This window comes from Primulina huaijiensis, chromosome 14 (assembly GCF_012295235.1).
Source record: "Primulina huaijiensis isolate GDHJ02 chromosome 14, ASM1229523v2, whole genome shotgun sequence".
Taxonomy (NCBI): domain Eukaryota; kingdom Viridiplantae; phylum Streptophyta; class Magnoliopsida; order Lamiales; family Gesneriaceae; genus Primulina; species Primulina huaijiensis.
In genome coordinates this window covers 5,390,555-5,410,035 of record NC_133319.1, presented here as the reverse complement: position 1 = coordinate 5,410,035, position 19,481 = coordinate 5,390,555, and the positions used below count along the sequence as shown (strand labels likewise).

At 36.1% G+C, this 19,481-nt stretch overlaps 5 protein-coding genes across 6 annotated transcripts; 2 read left to right on the top strand and 3 right to left on the bottom strand.

Moving 5' to 3' along the window:
• Positions 1–1,713: 1,713 nt before the first annotated feature.
• On the top strand, positions 1,714–6,256 carry LOC140956734 (NDR1/HIN1-like protein 26). Its single transcript, XM_073413598.1, has 2 exons — positions 1,714–2,515; positions 5,853–6,256. The coding sequence occupies exon 1, from the start codon at positions 1,774–1,776 to the stop codon at positions 2,512–2,514; it is 741 nt and encodes a 246-aa protein (XP_073269699.1). The 5' UTR covers positions 1,714–1,773; the 3' UTR covers position 2,515; positions 5,853–6,256.
• Positions 5,758–7,426, bottom strand: LOC140956735 (uncharacterized). Of its 2 annotated transcripts, XM_073413599.1 has the most exons (4): positions 7,196–7,426; positions 6,969–7,090; positions 6,382–6,600; positions 5,758–6,171 (listed from the first exon to the last, which is right to left on the bottom strand). In XM_073413599.1, the coding sequence occupies exons 2-4, from the start codon at positions 7,017–7,019 to the stop codon at positions 5,767–5,769; spliced, it is 675 nt and encodes a 224-aa protein (XP_073269700.1). In that variant the 5' UTR covers positions 7,020–7,090; positions 7,196–7,426; the 3' UTR covers positions 5,758–5,766. The 2 variants fall into 2 exon arrangements, with proteins under 2 accessions (XP_073269700.1, XP_073269701.1); XM_073413600.1 differs by lacking the exons at positions 6,969–7,090; positions 7,196–7,426 and adding an exon at positions 6,708–6,952.
• A 3,899-nt stretch (positions 7,427–11,325) lies between these two features.
• LOC140958110 (uncharacterized) lies at positions 11,326–13,385 on the top strand. The gene is made up of 5 exons (XM_073415504.1): positions 11,326–11,410; positions 11,507–11,583; positions 11,682–11,874; positions 11,972–12,044; positions 12,133–13,385. Exon 5 carries the CDS (start codon positions 12,231–12,233, stop codon positions 13,176–13,178), a length of 948 nt encoding a protein of 315 aa, XP_073271605.1. The 5' UTR covers positions 11,326–11,410; positions 11,507–11,583; positions 11,682–11,874; positions 11,972–12,044; positions 12,133–12,230; the 3' UTR covers positions 13,179–13,385.
• Positions 13,386–13,664: 279 nt separating this feature from the next.
• On the bottom strand, positions 13,665–14,796 carry LOC140958111 (uncharacterized). The gene is made up of 3 exons (XM_073415505.1): positions 14,511–14,796; positions 14,010–14,201; positions 13,665–13,940 (listed from the first exon to the last, which is right to left on the bottom strand). Exons 1-3 carry the CDS (start codon positions 14,736–14,738, stop codon positions 13,782–13,784), a joined length of 579 nt encoding a protein of 192 aa, XP_073271606.1. The 5' UTR covers positions 14,739–14,796; the 3' UTR covers positions 13,665–13,781.
• A 3,278-nt stretch (positions 14,797–18,074) lies between these two features.
• On the bottom strand, positions 18,075–19,103 carry LOC140957713 (probable CCR4-associated factor 1 homolog 11). The gene has a single exon (XM_073415071.1). It carries the CDS (start codon positions 18,976–18,978, stop codon positions 18,130–18,132), a length of 849 nt encoding a protein of 282 aa, XP_073271172.1. The 5' UTR covers positions 18,979–19,103; the 3' UTR covers positions 18,075–18,129.
• Between the last annotated feature and the right edge of the window lie 378 nt (positions 19,104–19,481).

Below are 19,481 nucleotides of genomic sequence, written 5' to 3'. Positions count from 1 at the left end.
TGATACATTTAATTTAGACAAAAACTTGTGTGAGACGGTCTCACGGGTCGTACTTGTGAGACGAGTCTCTTATTTGAGTCATCCATGAAAAATATTACTTTTTATGCTAAGAGTATTACTTTTTATTGTGAATAGTAGTAGGGTTAACCCGTCTCACATATTAAGATCCGTGAGACGGTCTCACATGAGACCCACTCTTTAATTTATGTTCGTGTGTGTGTTTGTGTGTGTGTATAGAGTAGGTCTCTTGTGAGACTGTCCCTCGAATCTTTATTTGTGAGACGGGTCAACCCTATCGATATTCACAATAAAAAGTAATNTTTGAAATATTAATATTTGCACCTAAAGATTAGGAGGTGTCCCATTAAATTTTTTTAAAAGGAAGAAAATATAGTTATATTTTGGACTTTTCCGATGATGAATTATTTTGAATATTTTTTGCCTCCCTAATAAAATATCTATCTACATCTCTTATCTCGAGAAAGTTTTTTTCTATTATTTTTTATGCTCTTGAATTTTTATGTGTTTTCTCCTAATTTTTATATCAAGTAATTATATCAATAATTTTAAAATTAATATATACATCATATCTATTTTAATCACTACATTTATTCCAGTTTTTTCTATTTGTTATATTTCAAAATTCAGGTTTACATTTTTTCTCATTAACAATTAATTCATATACTTAATTATGTTCGTAATAAAAAATAGATATAATATAATATGTGAAGAAACAGATTGAGACTTAAAAAAAATAAATAAAATGGAGTTAGACCCAAAGCGTGAACGACTCAAATAAAAAAAATAAGAAGACCATCGGAAAAAACACACAAGAATCAAAGAGATTAATCAAAATAAAATCCGATGAATAAAAAGAAACATAGAAATTAGATATGATAATATGATTGCTAAACATAATAGAAGAAATAAGCATGAAAAATAAAATAAAAAGATGAAAAAGATACTGAAAAATTCGAAAATCATACAAAAAAAAATTGAAGAAACTAAATCATGATTGTTTAAAATGATAAATAAGTTGTGAAATATTATTTGTTATTGAATAATTTGTGAAAAATTATGTGTACACATTAATTTGTAAATTTAGGATCAATATTCATAGTGTATTTAAGTTCGTTATTTATTTGCAAAAATCTCCCGCATTCGTGGTCAAGTTCCATGCAACCCACAAACCGAATTCACCAGTAAACATTATTAAATTATGTCTGAATTGATATTTTGATGTAACCTTGACTAGAGTGAGATTTTGAAATACATTACCATTTGGTTAAATTATTATATAATCATGTGAATTTATTAAAAAAATTATTCTGATCGTGTTGAAAAGTGTAGAATTTGAAAGAAAATATTTTTGAAGAATGATTGCTGATTATTTTCTAAAATTCAATATTAAATGTCTGACTTCCCGAATTGGAGCTCCTAGCTTGGAGTTCACTTATCTAAGGAATTTAATTACAAATATTAGATATATCTAAATTTAAAAAATGCATTTCAAATATTTATGTTATATCAAAGATTTATTTCATATGTTATATTAAATTGTGTAATACTATATAAAATTCAACGTGATCAGTAAACAAAATTATGCTAGACGAGAAATCAAGTAATTCTTTCAACACTAAATTTGAAACAATAAATACAACGTAGGAAAATGAGCGTTGAATGTTTTACATTTATAAACATAGTTCCCACTTCCCATGCATAATCCCATAAGTTTCGCTTCCTAACGCAAAAATCTCCGGTAGATTTATTCCCATGGAGGACCGCCATGGACCGGTCACTGGCTATTCCGTTCCCAACCACAATGGCCCTTCCGCCGCGGCCGCCGGTCCTCCTCCTCCTAATTGCTACTACAATTACCAGCCCAACCCTTATTACCACCAACAATATTATCAAGTATCCCAACCCGACTCCGTGCAACGATCTTCCTGCCTCCGCTGCATCTTCGCCTTTGTGATAGGACTATTCCTCATCTTCGGCACAGCCACCTTCATCGTGTGGCTCGTTCTCCGTCCTCAGCTACCCGAGTTCCAGGTCGATTCGTTCTCCCTGTCTAATTTCACGTTCACCAACGGATCCCGCGTGTTCTTGATCTCCGAAATCCATCTCACAGCGCGGAATCCCAACAGCAAAATGTCACTCTCCTACGATCACGTCGAGACTGCCGTCTATTACAAACTTGAGTTGCTTTCTAAGACCGCCCTCTCGCCATTTTCACAAGAGACAAAAAATGAGACATCTCTGGTGGCGAAGTTTGCAGGTGATGGTAGTTTCGTGGAGAAGCCCGTGGTGGATGGGATCAATGGGGAGATTGGCAAGAATGCGAACGTCGGATTCGATCTGAGGTTGTTTTCTTGGATTAACTTCGAGTCCAAGTCTTGGATGAGTAGGAATATTTTGAAGGTGTTTTGCGGGAATTTGGTCGTCGGGATCCCGAGCAACGGAAGGCCCGGCGGGCTGACTGACGGGCCAAGGCCTTGTCGGGTTGGAATTTGAGGTGACGTTGAATCTTTCTAAATAGATTTTGTGTAATTACTGGATTATAATATATATCATTCGAGTGTACACTGGAAATTTGATGTTTCTGATTTACCAACGATTAATTAATTCAATAATTTCTTTGTTGTTTCTTAATTTATGACGTACATATATAGAAGTAAATCAGATTCCTGGTTGAGCCAACAACAATCAAGCTAGATTTAACCTTAGCTTTTGACTTATCCAAATATTGATATGCATTCCTCATAACAATTGAATGGGTTTGATTTATTTTTTTTAAAGTTATGGTTATCCTCTTATATATATATTAGTTAGATTCATCTTCCTTTATTCTTTATAGAAATATAATTAGTAGAAATAGTGAAGTTTATAGGAGTTTCATGCATTTCCTTCATAGGAAATTTTGACTTGATCGTTCCCACATTCGACGCACTCAGTGTAAATCGAGTCCTTGATTTGCACCCAACAGCGCGCATGAAAGAACATCTTGGTCAATCATTCTTACATCTTCATGAAGTGTAATTCAATATAAACCTCAGATTATTTTTCAAATTGAGATATTCTTCATTCCACACGTTAGATGCTTATCCAATTTCTATTTAAATTGGAAAAAGCCCGATAGGTGAAACTACAAAGTCCAACAAGGACTTATCTGGTGGAAAAGTTTGCAGGTGATGGGAATGTTGTGGATAAATGGGTGGTGGATGAGATCACTGGAGAGATTGCAAGGGTGTTGAATTTAATTTCTGGTTTATTTCGTCCAATATTGTCTGGGGACAATATCAGTTCGTGGTCAGATATTGGTTATACTTTGAAGGTTCTGTGCAGGGATTTGGTTGTCGATATTCCGACCGACGGAAGGCTAATCGGCGAACCAAAAACTTGCGAGGTTGAAAAGCAATTGATTATCATAATAATCTTTCCGGATAAATTTCCCCTTCATTGTTAGTTATATGATTTGTTGTTTTCTTCATCTTTTTGATTCGATGATTCTGGCCTTTGTGAGTGTTTTGATTATTTTTAAAATTTTAAAATATGTTTTGTTTGTTTTGGGAGTGATAAACTTATCTAAATTTGGATAAGATTGGATAAAATCTAGCAATTAAATTTAGATAAGATTGTGTATCTTGTGAAATCTTGATGAATTTATCATGAGAGTTTTGTTTCAATGTAAGACAATTATGCATGCATAGAAGTAAGAAAAGGTTTAAATTTACCCTCAAGGTGTACGAGTTGGTGGTGGAGGAGATGAATGTTTGGTCAATGTCTATGTGTTTGATTTCTTCTATCCACATTTTCTGATATGAGCCTATCATACATGTTTGCTTTGTGCGATTATTAGAATAATGTGATCTGCATGTTACTGTGTTAGCTCGATAATTTACTCAATACACATCGAAAAGTAGATGTTGCTGGTTCTATCATCATTAAAAAACAGAGTTAAATTTGTTATAAAAAAGAACGGACTGTGACACCCGTGCTGAAGATGTTCTTAGAATTGATTCTAGCGAAACTGCGACATCAAGTTCTGCCTTAAATATTGAAGGCAGAGGTGGAAGGAATAGCATAAATTCTAGTCAGAACAGATGCATATCACAATCAAGAAACGATAGAAGTAATTCTAGATCTGGAAAAAATATGGAGTGTTGGAACTGTGTGGGACTATGCCATCTGAAAAAGAATTGTATGTCACCAAAGAAAGAGAAAGACAAGAACAATGCTATAAACGCAACTGATGAGATTCAGGTTCTTTTACTTTTGTCTATTGATAGTCCTATTGATTCTGAGATTTTGGATTTGGGCGTGTCCTTTCATACGACTCCTTATCATGAAATTATTGAAAATTATGCTGCTGAAAATTATGATAATGTATATCTCGTTGACGAAGAAGCTTTGGACATTGTGGATATTGGATATATTCGTTGAAGATGTCAACGAGGCTGTGTGGAAAATACAAAATGTGATATATGTACAGAATTTGATGCAAAATTATATCACAGAATTTGATGCAAAATTCAATTTCGGTGGGACAACTTGATGATGAAGGGAATAATATCATGTTTTGTGCTGGTGTGTAGAAGATTACAAAAAGTTCTATTGTTGTTACACGTGATAATAAAACTGAAACTCTGTATATGACTTTAAATTGCAGAGATATGATTGTTGTTGATGATAGTTGTTCCAAATCAGATTCTCTGTATATGACTTTAAATTGCAAAGATATGATTGTTGTTGCTGATAGTTGTTCTAAATCAGATTTGTAACATTGCATACTCGGACAAATGAGTAGAAAGGGGATGATGCTTTTATCGAATGGGAAAATACTAGAAATAAAATCTGTTGATCTTCACCTATGTGAATATTGTGTTTTTGAAAAGAAGAAAAAGTCGGTTTCTCTATGTCCCTAACGGCCCTAATGCTATAATAGTATAATCAAAGGGGCTGGCTCCGGATTCTAGGCAGAGGCAAATCATCCATGACCACCCTTCCTGTTGAAAGATGCAGCAACTTCCCCGAATAGGTTGCCAGGAGAGTAATTGGTGAACTTATTCCAACTCAACATGCTCCAAGAGTACAAATACAGGTTCTAGAACAGGGGGCCATTATTCATCTGTCACAAATCGCGTGACATACAATTATAATGGAAGATCAAAATTAGGATTTCGTAGAGATGAAGAATGGCAAGGTTTGGATATATCTTCATCAATAGACAGACAGAGCAGAGCGCCGGCCGAGGTCCGAGAGGTTAGGGGCAGGTGCCTTCTAGCCAAATATGGAAAAATAATTTGTCATCTTCAACATATAATACCAGTTATGGCCATGGAACAAGCTAGCAAGTCCCTGAAACTTCCTAAAAGGCAGTAGTTGAAACAGTCGTCGAATATTGCAAAGAAGTCTATTTTTGCAAAGAAGTTGGGACGTGTTTATCAACAGATTTTAACATTGGATACACGAACTAAAATTCCCCAAGATTTTACCACCAGAATAGAATACAAGAAAACTCTCAAGTCTTGTAAGACGAAAAAATTGGCATTGAACCATACAATGAGAACGAAAACTTTACAAGCACAATTCCGAATAGTAAATAATCCAAAAGTTCACCAACACTAAGAAAGTCAAGAAGCCAACTGAAGAACAAACCGACTTCATATGTTGCCGTTATCCTATTAACGAAGCCCGATATTTAACCGTCAATATAATTATTAAACTTGGGCAATAACGTATGCCTCTTAGGCTTCACATATTTCCTTAATACTGAACCTTGGATTTCTTTCGAGCTAAATACCGTTCCTTAGCCGCAACAAGTGAATCCTCGCTTCTTTTGTGATGATCAGGTTTCAGCTGGTCACCACCAGCTGATGGCTTGTCCACAACTTCATCTTGCGTGGAAGTATCAGAAACAGTTTTCACAAAGGTTCGTTCAAGCTTTTGATCGGGAGAAAGATTCTCTACAGTCTCAACTTGATGCCTCAACACCAAGCTTGATGATTCTGAATTCGAATGAGTATCTGGAGGGGAAACTTCAGCTGCAGATAGAACACCCAACTCTTCAGACTGTTTCTTAAGCTTCTGCGAATCAGCCTCTCCAGCACCAAATGCGACATTTTTGTCTAGGTTGAAGTAGAAGTCAGTGAGGTCCATGTTCTTGGTAACCTAATAATGTAAAGCACGTCAAACATCACTTTACATGCACATATGCAATGGGTTTCACTGGGAAAATAAAAATAAAATAGAAGGCGACGGAGAAAAAGACTCCACCATCAGTGCTTCTATCAAACTTAAGTCCCAAACTAGAGAAGTTTATTGAAATGATAAGTTAATGGAACAAAGATCCACAAAACATAAAAAGCAGGTTCAACTTACGTGTTCCTTCTCCTCTCTCATTTCACGAAGCCGCTCCTCCTCCATCCATTTAGCTTGCTCAGCTAGTTTCTTTTTGTAAGCAGCAGTAACAAACTTATCCTTGTCTACATAGAGGTGTTCATCTTTACTTCTTTCTTTAGCAAGTTTTCTCTCATAAATTACCTCATGTTCTCTTTCTCGTTGTTTTGCCTTATCCATTAGTGCTTGAATATACTTGGGCTGCAAATCCAAACAGTCGAAGGCTTGAGTATTTACTTGGAATAATGAATTTAAGCATCAAGTCACTCTTTTTCCTAATAAATAACCAACAAACTCAGGTCCTTGACCTAATTGATATCAACAATGCGAGCTAGAACTCCATATCCTTGTACTTTTGACATGCTTTGTCTTTACATAACACGCACAATTACTTTTAGAAATACTTTAGACGATTGTTGATAATGAGTCCATAGAGACACAAAATGTGTATCAAGTTTACCTTAGAGGAATAAAAACTTATCAGACAACAACCAATCACCTGCTCACATTCTCATTGAAGCATCATAACAAAATATGAATTCCTCATTTGCTAATCAAAGAAGAAACACCTTTCTATCTTGTCGATCCTGCTCTCTGGGACGGACTTGTTTCTCCTTCATCTTATCATATAATCCATCATAATCAAATACCAAAGGGTCTTCTTCAAGAGCCTTCTTATGCTTTTCTTCAGCCATTCATACAAATGAAAAGAAAAAAGCTCATTACTGCAATTCTACTAATAAAAAAATGTGTAGATTAAGTCATATTATTTTTCATGCATATACACAAGCCTTACATCTTTGAGAGACTTGTTTTTGCAGGCTTGGCGCAGAATTTCTCTTTCAACATTATCATCGTCGTCATCTTCAAAACCAAGTAGTGTAGGAATTGGCGGTTTTGGGTGTTGGTTTTTATGCTGAGTTTGTACCCTGAGTTGCAGCCTGTACTTTTTCTTTTTTTTCCAGCTTCGTCACTTTTCTTCTCCAATCTCCAAAGTTAATATTTAATTTGATTCTAAAATCAGTCATATATAGGCAATTTTTTTGCATAATCGAACAGACTGAATTATTTACAAAAACAATCAAAACCAAAATTAAAATCGGTAACCATTAACTGATTTTTTAAAAAAATATCAGAAAAATAATAGAAACTTATTTGAACTAGGAGCACCTCTGCAACTAAATTCTTAATTCTTCTCTATCCCAAACCACAGTTCCCCCAAAATGTATGTATCTGTTCTTTCCTGATTGATTCGCGTGTTTTACAGTAACAAGATTTTGAATATTGTTGCCAATGCTTGGCTCAGAATTCTTGCAAAGTATAGGTAATCGATAAAGACCTTCGAGAATTCTTGTAATAACATTAAGCCATTAAGAACTATAATCCTACAAATCTATAACCTCGTTATTACAACATTCTTGACCATAAATCCAAATGTTAAAACGTGCATCTGTTTACAGAGTACCAATTTTATTTCCAAAATTAAACACAAAATTCCACCGACGACTTCTTAAATCAAGAATTCTAATTAAAAAAAAAAACAGATTCATTCATAATCAATATCAACCTTTTAAATCAACAAATTGGTTTAACATGTCTTTATTTATAAGATAGAATTGTCAATTATGTCGTATTTACAATAAAAATAATAATTTTGATATAAAAATTAATATGTTTTAATAGATTATCTAAATAGAATATATTGAAAATAAAAAAAATTAAAAAAGGAGAAAAATTCTTTATTAATTTCCTTGCACACACCGGTTTTATATTTAAGGTGTAAACTTTAGCTAACACATATGATTGTCTATATTACTTCATTAATTAAGCAAAGATTTAATCAGAAAAAACAACGGATGACTGAAATGGTATTCAATGATGTAATGTATTGATTGCAAGAGCAAAATTTAAATTCCAAAATTTTTTAGAAACTATGGAATTAAATTGATAATTGATAAGAATGCAAACATGTAAGGTACCAATGGCAATATTTATATACTATCTATACATCTGTATATATTTGTCAAAACTAAAACGAAAAGAGATAGTTAGAAAAAAAAATGAATTAAATTTTAATTTTCTAATTCAACTCTCTTCCAACATCTTTTCGTGTATATATATTTTTCCGTGAGACATGTCAATCTAATTTATAATTAAAGTAGAAATTAATATTTTTAACCTAAAAATAATAATTTATAATGAATCAGATCGAGTTAAAGATCTATCTCACAAAACTTACATGTGAGATCGTCTCACGCGAATTTTTGTGTATTACAAAACAATACTAAAATTTACCCATTTACAAACAAAAAAATTAAATTAAAATTTGAAGTTGTAACGATTCTACTGATGGCAAATACTTGCTTTCCCTCGTTTTCCTTCAACTTCTCGTCCACCTTCCTCCCATTCAATTTAAATTGAATTATCCATCTCCGCCAACACCAAGAAGCGTCATAAAAATCATTCTGAATCAAGATTCAGATAAAGAAAAATTAAGAAACCCCTGGATGTTTTTTCTTATTTCTTTCACGACTGCATGCTTCAAGAAAAGACTAAATCATGGAGCAACAGCAGGAATCGCAGCAGAAGGCTTCAAGAAAACAATTGTGTTCTATGTCTAGGAATAAGCATCCGGTGCGAGAAGAAGGAGAAACTGGCGGTGACCGCCGCCATCCACATGTAAATCTGTAGTTCCTCTAGTGTTATTATTGTTTGGTGCAAAGATTTATAGTTCTTGAGTAATTAGTTTGCATGGTCGTTGAAAGAAAAGAGATTAATTAGGGTCTGCTTGGTTATCTGTTTCTTGAATGTTTTGAATTATGCATAGCCACGGGAATGACTGGAGTCGAAATCTGAAGCCAAGCTTTAATGGACGATTCGGTATTTGTGATCGTTGAAAAGGAACTTGAGAACTGCGGCGATCAAATTGAGCTGTTACATTCGTGCACCATTATATTTGGGGTCTGATCCAATCTCATTTTATATGCATGTTTTCTTGCATAAGCTCGCACGTTGACTCGATAATGTGATTTCCCATCTGTCGAATACCATCTATAAAATCTCTTTTAATTTAATCAGTAAAAATGGTCTCGTGGGCCGTAGAAGTGGGCAGTGGCCACCATTTGATTCCATCGCAAATATTTTTGTTCTTCCAATCGATCTCATTCTATTCCGTTCTACTCTTTCATTGGAAGCACTATCACATATTACAAAGATAAGAGCTCGTAGGAGGGAACTTTTAATATGTACTCTTGACAGCTGACCGCAGATTAAAGAACATACAGGCCTAGAATTAGCACTGCTGGGGATTGGACAACATGCACATGACTGCATTTAGTCGTATATAGGGCGTAACTGGCCAAGACATAAGGATACTTGGGTTTTAAACCGGCATCTCTAGATTCTAAGATCATGTTAGAAACTACGATCATAAAAAAAACTTTAGTTTACTAGTACTGGAACTATAACAGTTTTATGCTTTAATAATGTCTCACCAAGATGTCTTTGCCACAGCAATGGAAAGGTAAAATGTTTCAGATATTTTCTGTATTAATACATAAGTTGCTGATTAACCTGTTTTTCCATATTATGAAGTCATCGAAAGGGAAGAGTCCAATGGCAGTCAGTGTAGTAGACCCCGCCGAGAAAAATTCAGGTCATGGCAACTCTACTGTCGCCAAAGTTCCACTTCAAAAATCAGTTTCAGAAAAAGGTTCTCGTTACAATTTCTGGTGGAAATTTACTGTTCTCATGGACAGGGAGTCGGATTTTTATTCTGTTGCATACACTGATTTTAAGATTAAAATCTCTACATAGATATCTCTGTGGACAAGAAGCAAGCTCGTGATGGTTCCTTAGGTGAGAATTATCCCTCTCGACTTGGTTCTGTTTATTCATCAGAAACTCATTGGAGTTTTGTTCAACTTTTCCTGTCTCAGCTGTATTGATAACGAAGTTCGTTGATCTGATTACACAAACAGAAGATGGCGTTCTTGATTTAGATGGAGCCATGGCCACATTGCAGGTGATTGCGTCTTTTAATTTCATGCTTAACTTTTGACAAAAGGCTTGTTATTTGAGTAGGTTATGTTTTGACAGGTTAAAAAGAAGCGCATGTACGATATAACTAGGAGTCTTGTTGGCGCTGGTTTTATAGAAAGGATACCCAACAACAGAATCCAGTGGAAGTATGATACCATCAATATTTCTATTTTTGGCTTGTATCTCTTCAAATTACATTTTAGTTTCGACAAGGATTAATATGAAAACTCAAGATACTGATAGGTACTGTTGTTAAATAGGGCTGCAGGCTTCCCAATTTCCAGTATACAGGTATGAACATAACAATGCACAAATTGTTGAGTAGCATCATCCTATGTTCATGTCTAGATGTTTAGGCTGCTGTACAAATTAAGAAATTTGAATTGCATTGTTATTATTGGCTATAGTTTTTTTGACTATGACATGCATTCAGTCCTATAGTTTTTTAGATCACAATATATATACAATCCAACACATGTTCATGCGATTTTTTCCTGCATTTACTTTTGTTTTCAGGAACAAATACGAACCCTGAAAATCGAAGAAAGCGCAATAGAGGAGCGTATAAGGTCATAACTCAATGCATCTATTATTTTATAAGGTTCTTGGAGAATACTAGCCTAGTAATAAGTATTCTTGTTCCAGAGAAATGGAGGAGAGGTTGAGGAACCTGCGTGAAGATAAAAACAATAAAAGGTAGAAGACTATTCTACCAATTCAGAGAACTAAATCGACTTGATTTCATTCAGATACTTAAAATTTTCATTGAATCTTTTCCAGTTGGCTTCGTGTTAATCGAGAAGACATCATAAACTTACCTTGCTTCCAGGTACAGATGGTGCCAATTGACTTGCTTTATTGGATAGAAAATTAGTTTTGAAACCATGGCCATGTTCTGCTACAGAATGAAACTCTGATAGCCTTTAAAGCTCCTCAAGGCACCAGGATACAAGTCCCTGATCCAGATGAGGTGCTTTAACTGTCTTCTCTGAGCAGCAAGTAACTTGTATTTCGAACTAGTTTTAAGGTAAACGCACAGGTAAAATCATATGTTACTTTCTTACAGGATGGTGATTTTCAAGAAAGGAGGTATACCCTAATTCTTCAAAGCAACAAAGGGGCCATAGATCTTTGGCTTGTCAGGTATACTACCTAGTTCCTCGGATATTTGGCAATCTAACGTACGTTCTAAAGCGGGTATTTTTAGTAGTCATATACTTTGTGTAAATTGTTTAAATTAGCCCATACGAGGAAAATCCAGAGACTACGAATCCAGATGGTGAGGCTCAACCAAGCATACTTGAAACATCTAGAGCAAATGAGAATGCTTCGGTACCCCCACTGACGCGGGAGATTAGAGGAGGAATTAGTGAAGCAGATGCAAGTTCTCAAGAGGACTTGTGGACCGAACTCTTCGACTTTAGGACAAATAATGTAAGTCATGAGCAAGAATGGTAGAATAGTGCTTTCGAAGATGCAGATTTTATGTTTCCCAACAAGATTTATAAAACTCCCACATTATGATTTGCAGAATGCTGGTGGTTATTTTCTACCCCTAGACACGGATTTAAGCATCGAAGCCATCAGAGACTTGTGGGCGGAATGTATCCTAAATGCCGTTTTCTCCCCATTTCTTCATACTATGCTTTTGTGAATGTGTTATTCGGCTCCATGACTATGTACCTGCCACAGCTGAACATGACTTCAATTTCTTGAATGATGTACAATGGCTCGATACCTTGGTGGATACCAGCACACCACCTGCCCAACCTCCACCAAGTGCAACTGCAATGCCTTCTGTATCCACCATGATAGCTGAAATTGACTGTTATTGCTCGGAGTCAATGCGCTGTATCGCAACTAGTACCAGTACACCCCAAGAACAGACCCTGCCACCAATTAGTTCTGCAACGCCATCTGTATTGAACATTTTAGCTGATATTGACAAGCATAATTTGGAAATGATAGACAAAAACAATGTCATAGCTAGTATCAGAACGCCGCAATCTCTAACTCCACCACCAATAAATGCTGCAATGCCTTCTACACCCAACACAATAGCTGATATAGGCTGGGATAGCATGAACATGATACATGATGACAATGCCACGCCTAGTATCAATACAACACAAGCCCAACCTCAACCACCAATTGATACCTCATTGCCTTCTTTACCCAACACGATAGCCAATATTGTCTTGGATAGCGTGAAAATGAAGCATGAAGATATTGTCATGGCTAGTATCAATGCACTGCGAGCCCAAACTCTACCACAAGTTAATACCATGCCTTCTGTACCCAACACACTACTCAACGTGGGCTGGGATGGCATGGAAATGACATACGAAGAAAATTTCATAGCTAATATCAATGCATCACAAGCCCAAACTCCTCTACCAGCTAATACTGCAATGGCTTTTGTATCCAACAAGATACCCGATGCTGACTTGGATGGCTTGAACATAATACATGAAGACCACACCATGACTAGTACCAAAACACAAGCCCAAACCATACAGCCTAGTGTGACTGCAATGTCTGCTGTATCCAAAACAAGAGGGAGTAAAAAAGAATCTGTTACGAGAAGTATGGCAGAAGTGAGTCCAAATTCTGAAATAGCAGAGGTAACTCCGGTATCACATGAAAGAGGCCCAATCCACAAGGTTTACAAAAGAAGAGGCAAGGCCCAAGTGAGAAGGAAAACAGTTGGTCAGACAGCATGCGGAGAGAAGGAATAAGGAGCAGAGAAGCAAAGCAGGCATTCAGAGAAAATATGGTACATTGAGTGCAAGCTTGGCTATGGGGCAAGAATGGTGAGAGTGAATATTCCTCATCATTTTTCTTTTTTCATTCCTGTTTGTTCAAAAAGACTAGAGTAGCATAGAAGCCAAAAGAGTTCCATTACATTACACTTGAAAGTGACAATAAGCTTAGGCGTTTCAGATTATCTTCCAGTACTTCTAAGAATGTAAAAGTTCCAGGGAATGAAGAAAACAGTAGGGGGCTCTTACACACAGTTTCTGTTTAGAAACATAACTGTACAGCAGTCAATAATCGATTAGTGTCCGTATACTGTTTAATCCATGGCTACAGAGTATCATGAAGATTCTTTTAATCTTTCCGGTAATATACAAGTAATACAGCAGTACAAGACTGTGTTTCATCTTCAGAATTCAGCTTGTGATCCCTTAATAAAGTTAACATTTTTTATTCTTCAAAGAGTATACGACAATGAATTCATTAACAAGTGTAATTCTTCTGTCGTCTAAATTATGGACAAGGTATTGAAGTTGATATATCAGCATAAAATAATTGTCCAACCAAAGCGTGACATTACTTAATCATTTCTCCTGATCAACTTTCTTCCCAATCCAACTAGCAACAATGGGTGTAAGAGCTACCGTGGGAGGAAATCTGATGGGGGAAGCAGCCTTGTGGGCTGCATAGGCCAATGCAAAAGTCCCAACTTTCTCCCCCGTTTCATTAGTAGAAATTCCAACCTGCAATAGCTACAAGACATGAATGCTACATCCTACAAAACCTAAAGTTTGGTCACAGGGAATTTGTACCTTCTGTAGCAGTGCTGATACATCAACTCCGGCACTGATTAGAGTGTAACAAAGGCCAAAGGATATCAAGGAAAGGGCAATTGAAGTGGCTAAATATGCTCCTCCATATTTTGCCAGGAGTTCTTTTGCTTGATTTCCCTTTGAATTGCTTTCTTCGTTTTGTTCATTTTCAACTTCTTTCGCCGAGAATATCTGTATATTTCAGTAGAAACTCAACACGTGATTAGGTCTACAAACACAGATTTGAAGGGGGGGAAAAAGATAATAATAATTCCTGCAGGCCCCCTGAATCAGAGTCTTCAACACAAGCCAACAATAATTGTTTCAAAGAAAACACGAAAAGAAACTCGGACGACAGGTGATACCCAGAACTTACTTCCCGCCAAAAAAATCTTTCTACGACGCCCATACTCATCAGACGAAACAAGCTCCCACCAAGCATAATTCACCAATAAAAACGAAATGATAAATCGAAACATCATGAAAAGATAAATGGGTTACCTTCCAAAGACCAGCTTCAAGGCCGTACTTCTTCGTAATTTCGTCCGGAGAAGATGGAGTCTTGGTTTCCTCAGTTTTCTCCTTCACTGCTCTTACACTGAACCTAGTTAAACCAGACTTGGGGTAGCTAAGTCTACCGGGATTTCTTCCATTTTTGGGCAAATTAGGGGAACAGAGAGCTTTGCTACTAAAAAATTGACAAGGGAGTTGAAGAAGTGTGGCGGCCATCGTCAGTAACGAGCTCTCTCTCTCGCTTCACGTCCGCTTTTGTTCCATTTTTGGCGTAGGAGATTATATGATAGGTAGAAACATCGACAAGTGGCAGAATTTTTTACAGTTTATTTGATTTGATTCTTAATTACCATTAAATAATATTTTTTATATAAAAATAATAATATTTTGTTAATTTGAAGGTCATAAAATTGATTTGTTAAATTATTTCAAAGTTTTTTTTATTTTTTATTTTTTATTTTTATTTGAAGCTTTAAACCTAAGACCAATTACTATTTCTACCCTTTATATTTAGATATTTACTTAAAATTATGTATATATAGATATTATATATTATATTATAATAAATATAATATGGCACAGACCGCCTTCGGGCTTTATGAAATGCAACATTGATGCAGCCACTTTTAAGGAAGCGCACAAAACTGGGGTAGCAGCAATAATTCGGGACTCCAATGGAGAATTCATGATCTCTAGGATGCAAAATTTTTATGGGATACTTGAGGTACAAGAAGCTGAAGCGAAAACATTGCTTGATTTCATTATTTGGGTTGTCTTCTTGTAACTACAAAACATTATATTCGAAACAGACTCCAAACTGATGGTAAATGCTATAGCCTCGAAGCTGGCGGATCGTAGTGAATTTGGATTGATTGTTGCTGCATGTTGCTCCCTTCCCTATCAAGAACCTTCGTACGAAGTTCGTTTTGCCAGAAAACAAGTGAATATGGCTGCTCACACTCTGGCTAGGGTGGCCAATTCTTATGCTAGTCTTTTTATTTCTTATGACAGTCCTGAGCTTATTACATATATTCTACTTCATGATTGTAATAACTCTGATTTGAATTAATGAAGAATGAATATTTTGTTTAAAAAAAAACATCTAATTTAGTTTACCTGTATATAATTTTGTTTAAAATTATTTACATATTTTATATGTTTGCATTCTTTGAAAATTTCTTCTTTTTTTTTTAACGAACATTCTTTGAAAATTTCTAATTATGTGTTTTAGGGAATGTACTTGAATAAATAGTAATGATGATACAAAATAATATTTCAGTTAATTGAAAATTTGATTGAATCTAATGAAAAATTTAAATGGAAAAAAAATATGGTTGACTTCAAAATTGATTTAAAATTCTAGCAAATTGAAAAGTATCTAATGTTTTTCTATATTTTTTTTCAATTTAGTTATTGTTGTAATATCATATAATAGATGATAATTATTATTATTTTTTCATAAGGGGTTGGTTAAATTTTACAAAAATAGGATCAAATTTTGACTAATATGTGTAAATTACCAATATGTTAGTTATCCGAAAGTTAATGTATAAAAAAATCAAGAAAAATTATATGAGATTTTTTCACAAACTATTTTTTGTGATACATATATCCTCGTTTCAAATATGAATTAAATCAATTAGTTTAAAAAATATAGATTCGTGTGCTATTTCTTAAAATAGAAATTTTACTGCATCAAAATCGCGTCACATTAATAGAAGGTATATTTTGACAGAATTCGTTTTATTTGTATTTTTTATATATAGTTTTTTTTATTTATTTGTTTTATTCGTTCCTAAAAAAAGAAACAAGTTCCCGGAGTTCTGCAGAACTGCCTGACTTTAAATTTCTACAGCACATTCTGTACAATCTCTTTAAAGATTTACACAATCAAAATCCAAGATTTTTCAAACAGTACTTCAAAGAGCGTCGGACCGCGCCACCCCTCAACTACTACTCCACCGCCGCAGCAGCACCGTGCCACCTAGATCGAGCATGTCTTCTTCCGGCAAGAGATGGGACAGGTTCAAGAACTTTTTCAAACCAAACGGAGGATGGGGATGTGGACCAAAAGCTACAGACGCTATCGTGGCCAAACACGTATCCAAGTCCTCCTCCGATCAGTTTCACCGCCACGGCCCCTCTTCTTCCGCTAGCTCTTGGGAAAGACACGGCGGTCGGAGGTCCATCATCGGCGACGACGAGGACCACACCACCACCACATTCTCCCTAAACATCGACAGCTCATCTCAGTACTCTCCTGAAATCCACAACGATCATCCCAAATGCACGAAAACTGTCAGCTCATGCCGGAAAATCCACGACAGTTTCGCCGTAGTCAAAGATTCCGAGGACCCTTTAAGCGATTTCCGGAAATCCATGCTTCAAATGATCTTCGAGAGGGAAATATATTCGAGAAGTGATCTTCAGCAGCTTCTTGACTGCTTTCTACGGCTGAATTCGCCTCAGCACCGTGAGATTATCATCCAAGCATTCATGGAGATATGGAACAAAGGTGGCAACGTCGGAGGCGCGGGATGGACACCGCCGTGCTCTTCCAATGCGTAGAAGGTAATCAGATAGTTAGGTTTGTGGGCACGGGGGATTGATGTGGACATGTGAAGCCATTAATCTGTTTCTGCACTGGTAGTTAAAAAGTGGAGCAGAAAAAGGAGGAAACAGGCATCTGATCGGATCAAAAAATTTATAGAATAGAAAGATTTGCGCTGGGTGACGCATTTAATGTAAATTACCGAAGTTTTAAAGGCGGAAATGAAATCTGTCTTGTGTTCAACTTGGTCTTTAATTTTAATGAGCAAGCAGGCTTGGCTTGGCTTGGCTTGGCTTCCTTCACGAGAATGATTATTGCAGTGGATGGATACACATGCATTAATTTATGAACTAAATCTTTGAGTAAAGTAAATTATTTTTATGTCAATCATATATGGATTGGATATATCAGTCACACGAATATAACCATCAGAACTGTCCAATTCTAGGAAAAACGACTTTTTTAAAAAAAAAAAAAAATTAGTTTTAATGATTTTGAACAATATGATAAATTATATAGGAGCTTGATAGAAGGGGTTTCAGATGGAGAAAAATGGTTTGCATTTCTGGAAGGGAACATGAATATTGAGAAACTAGTATATATCAAATTGTATTGTCTGAGAGAGTGTGTTTAGCAATTACTTAGTCATCATCAATACTAAATTAACCTTAAAACCACTCTCACTTAGTCATCATCAATACTAAATTAACCTTAAAACCACTAGTTTAGGATAGTAATTAACATGCGATTGTTAAGGTTCAAAACAACTGATATAATTAATTATATTCAAACCATGTTTTTAAAATAAGATAATAAGTTTCCTCCTCACAACGTCAAGGCTGATCATACTATTATTTGTTCTTAACATTACCTTGTCCTAATAGTATACATTTCTAATATTGTTTAGTCTATTCTAACTAGTGCCCAACTCATTGCCTTCAGACTTGTTCAGCATTTAATTCCATATAATTGGTCAAAAATTAAACTTAAGAACAAAAAAATTCGCAAAAGAATAAATTTAATTATTATTTCTATTAACCAGAGAGATATATTGAATCAATATACTTCTAATCCATACAACACCCCGGCATGTTTCTCAAGCCCCTGCTCCACAAAATATACAGCCCTCATTTTCTGAAAAGCGTGCCACGTCAGCAAACTATCCGACCCGGCTTGATGGCACTTCCCCACAACCCGGTCCACTTCCAGAGCCCGGGCCACCCGGTCCAACCCGCCGTACAGGCTCTGGCAGAACCGCATCAGATACTTGACGTCGTAGATTTTATTTCCAAAAAACACCTTCAGAACCTCCAAAAACTCGCCTAGCCCCAAGGGCAACTCCCGGCGCGTGAGTATCTTCACCAGGTACCCAAAGTCGTACGCGCTGTGGAAGGTCACCCAGCTGACGGCCTGGTTGCACACCACGCCGGAACTCATCATCAACTCCGCGAAGCGGGCCGAGTCGATGCCGTAGGCCTTGTTCTTCTCGAAGTCGATCCCGTGGGCCTTCAGCAAATCGATGGACTCCGGAGCGTGGGGATCGCGTGACAGGTCGAAGTCGGAGAAGTTGAACTGCCAGATGTAGCGCTCGCCGGATCCCAGATCCGGTAGGTTACCGGGCGCGTCGGAGAGGGTGAGACCGAGCTGGATGAGGTTCAAAGCGTCGACGTTGGACTTGAGGGTCAAATAGTGATCGGAAGGAGACAGCCTCTGACGACGGTGGCCCGTGGGGTTAAACTGCTGATGCTTGTAGATAACCCCCGGAAACTCCGTGTCCATGGATAAAAACGGGTAGCTATCGATGAGATCCGATATCAATTCAAACTCCGATTCGAGGTTATCGGACCATACTTCTCGGATCTTTATAGGTTCACTACAATCATGTTTATGATCGTCGGAAGTCATCGCCGTGCAGATACAGCCGTAGGATCTGAACTAACAAATCATAGAGAATCGATTTTGAATTTATTTTGTTTGGGTGAGCAAAAGAGAGTGTTGGGCCATCCTTTTATACGCAGAGGAGAGAGGAAGAGAGAGAAGGCGGCCGCGTTTTCTTGGAAAGACCGAGGGGATGAACAACAATAATGGTAGTACCCTAATTCTTCAAATATTGAATTAATTAGATGTCTATTTTATTTTGATTTGATAGTAAAAATTTGATATTAAAAAAAATACATTTTTTGATTAAATAATTTAGGAAATAATAAAATATTTAATATAAATTTATTAAAAAAATTATCCAAAAACAAAAAATCTCTATTTTCAAGTAATAAAGGTGCAGTGCATCCTAAAAAAGGAAAAAAAAGGTATTATGACAAAAGTGGGGGTGGGGGTGGGGGGGGGGGGGTGTACGATTCAGACGCGGGTTTTAGGCTACTTGTATTAAATTAAATTCGTTAATTCAGGAT